This window comes from Mus pahari, chromosome 3 (assembly GCF_900095145.1).
Source record: "Mus pahari chromosome 3, PAHARI_EIJ_v1.1, whole genome shotgun sequence".
Lineage (NCBI taxonomy): Eukaryota > Metazoa > Chordata > Mammalia > Rodentia > Muridae > Mus > Mus pahari.
Genome location: NC_034592.1, coordinates 88,744,871 through 88,750,588, shown reverse-complemented (window position 1 = coordinate 88,750,588; position 5,718 = coordinate 88,744,871). Strand labels below are relative to the sequence as shown.

Genomic DNA, 5,718 nt, shown 5'->3' with positions numbered 1-5,718 from the left:
AAAAAAAAAAAAAAAAAAAAAAAAAAAAAAAAGAAGAAGGAAAAAAAAGAATTAAAATTTTGTTATATTAAGTCAGGTTATGATGGTGGGAAAGAGAGAGTTAGGTTACTCACCAAGGTGGGGTCAATGTCCTCAATTGCCAGAAGTCTGTTATATATACTGTGAACCTTCTCATACTTCATGCGGCTCTAAAGCGGCAGAGAAGTGAATATTAGTAACTACTCACAAATGAGCTTTACAGAACCTGAAGACTGTACTCCTGCTCCCACAACACACACAAAACACCTACACTGCACATAACCTTACATGAACTCAAGGACTAACAACTGTCTATTGTTACCATCTCTGGCTACAAAAACAAAGACGCTACCAGAAGAAAATTTTAGTCCTGCAGTAAAACTGTAAGCAGTAGATATAATTTGAGTATTTACCAGGTTTAGGAAGAAACATGAGTCTGAGTGCCACACACACAGACACAGATACACACACACACACACACACACGCACACACACACAGTTCCAAATCTTCTGACTCTTCTCACCTCTTCATAATCTGCATATGCAAAATAAAGGAGCATGTTCTTCTTTAATAAAGTGCTTATGGCTCTTTCATATATATTAGCAGCTTCATCACTGAATAATTTGGCATTGTTCATATCCTAAGAGGGAAAGAAAGCACACCCTCAGTAATGCTAGTGTAGTTGCAAGAGTCAAGTGAGACAGCATCCACTCTAAAATGTACTCACTATGAAAACAAATACACACTGGCGTTTAAGAATTATAAAAATCACTAAGGATTTCTTCGTGTTCTGGGCAGAGGAGAGTTTCTGGGGCCAGGAACTTCTACCCTCAGTTATGCACTCCAGCCCCCATACCTTAAATTAATTACCATTTAAGTGCTTTAAATGACAAGTCACTTTGATAGTTTTAAAAGCCATCACATTTTAATTCTAAGGAATTATGAGTGTTAAAGTTCATACTGACATAAGTTTAAATATTTCCTTTTTGTTGTTGCTGTTTTTGAGACAGGGTTTTTCTGTGTAGCCCTGGTTATCCTGGTGCTCAGCTCACTCCAGAGCAGGTTGGGATTAAAGGTGCATGCCACCACTTGGCAAGATTAAATTTGTTAACATATACTTCTTTTTTTTTTTTTGGGGGGGGGGTTTCGAGACAGGGTTTCTCTGTGTAGCCCAGCTGTCCTGGAACTCACTTTGTAGACCAGGCTGGCCTCGAACTCAGAAATCCGCCTGCTTCTGCCTCCCGAGTGCTGGTAACATATATTTCTTATATAGAAACTTTTGTGTGTGTGTGTGTGTTTTTGAGACAGGGTTTCTCTGTGTAGCCCTGGTTGTCCTGGAACTCACTCTGTAGACCAGGCCGGTCTCAAACTCAGAAATCCGCCTGCCTCTGCCTCCCAAGTGCTGGGATTAAAGGCGTGTGCCACCACTGCCCGGCTAGAACCTTTTTAATAAATTTAGCATATAAAGTACTAAGTTTTATTATGGTATGTTCACCCATGCATGCCACTGAACTTTCCTTACATTCCACCCACAGCCTTGTTGAGTCTCTCCTCCTCGACTGCCATTTACTGTTCTGCTGCATGTGCTTAAATATAGACAGTATTTAAACTTTATTACTAAAACTGATGCTATATATTTGTCAATAAATCTTATAGCTAGATCAAAATCACAAAAGGAAAAAGTAGATGGGGAGGGATACACACCCCCTTTTCTGCAAGCAGCTTACTCGACTGTTCCAGATACTGGGCAGCTTCATACCAGATATCAGGGTGATGGCCCAGCACAAGGAGGCACTGTTCATAGGCAAACATAACTAAGGGAAGACAAACACACGACATCAGTTAAGATAAAAGGCACTAACAACACTATCATCACAAATACCACAGCTAGATGATTAGACTCAGACACGGTCTTTAACAATGAGCGGTAATTAGTTCCAACATTTAAGAAGGACATAGTCTACACAGAGGACAGTCATGATGAAAGTCCTCTGACCACACACACACACACACACACACACACACACACACACACACACACACACACCACACACACCTAAAGGAAACAAAACATAGGAAGAAAGCAATCCTGAGTAACTTCACTAAGTGACTGGTATCTGAAGACCAGAGGGTCAGAAGCTGGTCAGTGAGAGATGGGACAGAGGGAAGGGTGTGTACTAATCCACAGGGGTTGCCAAAACTGGGACCCAGTGGTACAATTCTTGTTTGGCATGTAGATGGTTCTGGCTTTAATCCCCTAAAATAGATGTAGACAAAGAAACAGTACTCATAAAGTCCTGCCATTAAGTGAGCCTGCAAAATTGAAGAATTCAGTGAAATTCCATTCTAGCAGTGACAGTGATTTGCAGAAGACTAACCCTTCTGGGCAGGTGGCAGTAGTGTACACCTCTAGTCCCTGTCCTTGGGAGATGGAGGTAGATGGATCTCTGTGAGTTTGAGGCCAGCTTTGTCTACAAAGTGAGTTCCAGGACAACTAGGGTTGTTACAAAGAGAAACCCTTGAAAAACAAGAAATAAACAATAAAGCAAAGCAAAACAAAAAAAGAACCCAAAAGACTAACTCTTCTGAAATTAAAAATTATAAACTGAAAACAGAAAGTATCTCTTTGATATATATATATATATATATATATATATATATATATATATATATATATATATATATATATATTATATAAGAAAACTGAAATAAAGCACCCCCCCCAATAAACCCAAGCCAAAACAACAACAAAACAAAACAAAACAAACAACAAAACCCCAGAACATATGTGCACGACAGAATGAAGCAGGAGTCAGAGCAAAGTGGGCCAGGACAGAGATGAGGTTCATATTATACAAAGTCCAAACAGATGATAATTCTACTTCCTTTTAAAGAAAACCCAGAAGACAACAGAATCCAGTCTTTATAACCTATTATTCATATATTTATAAAATGTTTAAAGAAAAAAATTATAAGGGTAACAAAACATGAAAAAGTGACCAACAGTTAAAAGTCAAAGGCAACCAATCTCACAAAGGCCCACTGTCTGAAGGAACGAGCCAATGAGGACTTCATAGCTATTGTAATAATCCTACTCAAGCATCTAAAGAAGACACATTACAGGGGCTGGAGAGATGCCTCAGACATTAAGAGTACTTATTAAGATTATTATTAAGATTAAGACGAGCTGGGTTAGATTCCCAACCCCCACACAGCAGCCATGACTATCTGTAACTCCAATTCCAGAGGATTCTTTGGGTCTCTCTGAGCACCAGGCATGTAAGTGGTACAAAGACATTCCCTCAGTCAAAACATCCACACACATACATTTAAACATACATAGCATACATTCAATTAAAAATTAAAATGCAAAACAAAACAAACTCACACACATTATAACACATGAATCTCAATAAAGATATTAAAATTATAAACATTTCCTGGAAATTCATAGAACTAAAAAGTATAGTATATAAAATGAACAATTTGCTGGATTATTTTACCATCAGATTGAATATAGTAAAACAAGGGGATAGTGATCATGAAGATAGATCTGTAGAAATGATTATGAATAAAAAAAAAACCCCACAAGTGGAAAAACAAAAGATTCAGAAAACAAACAAACAAAACAACAACAAACACAAACTCCAGCCTCCTCTGGGCGTGGTAGTTCATTCCTGTGATCCAGCACCCAGGAAGTTAATACAGGAGGATAACGAGTGGGAGGTCATCGGGGCTACACAGTGAGCTGGAAGCCAGCCTAACCTGCAGAGCAACGGGCAAGAGTGGTGGGTGGGAGGAGAAGCAGCAGTGCTGGAGAGTCCATGAGGCTAAGAGCACACAGTCCCAGAGACACGAGCTGGAGTCCCTCGCGGGCTACTCGGGTTACCTCTTTTGGTTATCAGGGTCTGGTCCTCTGTGCGGAGAGGGTTGCTCTTCTCCCACTGGATGTACTTCTTCCACATGTCCACTTGCTGAGCCTCTTGAGGAGTATTCTGAGGAGGCACTGAAGGAGCGTTGCGGTCCAAACCTTTCATGACTGTCTCGTATTCCTAAACAAACATTTAAAGGTTGTTGATGAGCCTAGAACATCTCATATATGTAGGGAGTTACTCCATCAGCTGGAAACAATTTGTTTAAAATGTTTGCTCTCTTACCCCTAATATCACTTTTTATTATGATTTTAATAATATAAATAAGGTTATTCGAAAATACACAGTGGGTTTCAAGTCAACCTGGGCTACATGAGACCCTGACTCGAGAAACAGAATTCAAACAACATCCACAAACAACAAAACAAAACCCAAGCATAAGGAAAAGCATAAGGAAAGACATACTAAAGTATTATAAAACAAACCCAGATACCTCGGAGTGGTCAACAGAACATCCATAGACTATCCCTGCAGGATGTATGATGTAAAAAAGCATGAGTGGATTTCTGCAGCATTGTTATTGACAACTTTGGAGAAGCTAATAGTTTTTGTACTGTTTGGCTATTTTCCCAATGAATAGAAAGGTATGTACACAGCACAAAATCTGTCCCAGAGAGCTATGTTATATTATAAATACACTGACTACAGAGTAACACAATTTTCAGATAAGTAAATATGAAGGGAGAATATCAACTACTTCAATAATTCCATGTAAGTCTCTGTTTTGAAGAATATTTCTAGTCAAGCAGGGCGCATGCCTGTAATTCTATCACTTGGGAAGCTGCTGACACAGGAAAAGTGCCAGGAGTTCAAGGAAAGCCTGGGCTACAAAGTATTGGGGCAGTCAGCACTACATAGCAAGACTGTTTCAAAAACAAACAAACAAACAAATGAATAAAATACTTTGCAGACTGAGGATGTGACTCATTTCCTAATCTGTGGGAATCCTTAGGTTAGATGATGCCCAGTGAACATAAATACAACACACACACACACATACATCCCCCCCCTAATTTCTTCCAAATCCAACATATATTTTGTCCTTTAATATAACAATTCAATTAACTATATCATTTTTCCATGCCTTTGATCCCAGCACTTAGGAGACAGAGGCAAATTGATCTCTATGAGTGTGAGGCCAGACTGGTTTGTTTCATGAGTTCTAGGACAGCCATTGCTACATAGAAAGATCCTGTCCTCAACAAAACAAAACAAAACCAAAAATCATCATCTCAGACAGGTATCAATTAGCTATAGTTAGTTGTCATTAATTAAGACTCAAAATGATTGAAAATATCATGAGTAATATCAGATGGAAAAGCTTCACTAATTATTCTAATGATTCAGTAACATAAATTAAGTAGCCCATAGAAGTCCATACCTTTGCTACACGTCTAGCATTCATGTAGTCTCTACTCCGATCTTCAATCATCTTTTTAGCTAAATGAATATTGATACCCTAAGGAAAAAATATCATTATTAACTGTTTTTTTTCCTTTTCTTTAAAATATTTGTTTTTTACAGTTCTGCAAACCAAACCCACAGCCTCCCGCATGCTAGGTAACTAGACAAACACTCTACCACTAAACTATACACACAGCCTGGAAAGAATAAGCAGACTAGAAGGAAAGATGGTTTAGTAGGTAAAAGCCCTTGTTATAAAAACCTGGTGACAGCCGGGCGTGGTGGCGCATGCCTTTAATCCCAGCACTTGGGAGGCAGAGGCAGGCGGATTTCTGAGTTCGAGGCCAGCCTGGTCTACAGAGT

The 5,718-nt window shown here is 39.0% G+C and overlaps 1 protein-coding gene across 1 annotated transcript in view; it reads right to left on the bottom strand.

The window, feature by feature from the left end:
* Positions 1-5,718, bottom strand: part of Cstf3 (cleavage stimulation factor subunit 3) — a 76,226-nt gene that overhangs the window by 12,741 nt on the left and 57,767 nt on the right. Inside the window, exons 9-13 of the mRNA XM_021193558.1 lie at positions 5,333-5,410; positions 3,909-4,071; positions 1,724-1,833; positions 543-659; positions 114-188 (exon numbers count right to left, since the gene is read on the bottom strand). Coding sequence (XP_021049217.1) covers positions 114-188; positions 543-659; positions 1,724-1,833; positions 3,909-4,071; positions 5,333-5,410 — 543 coding nt within the window. The remainder of the gene's footprint in view (positions 1-113; positions 189-542; positions 660-1,723; positions 1,834-3,908; positions 4,072-5,332; positions 5,411-5,718) is intronic.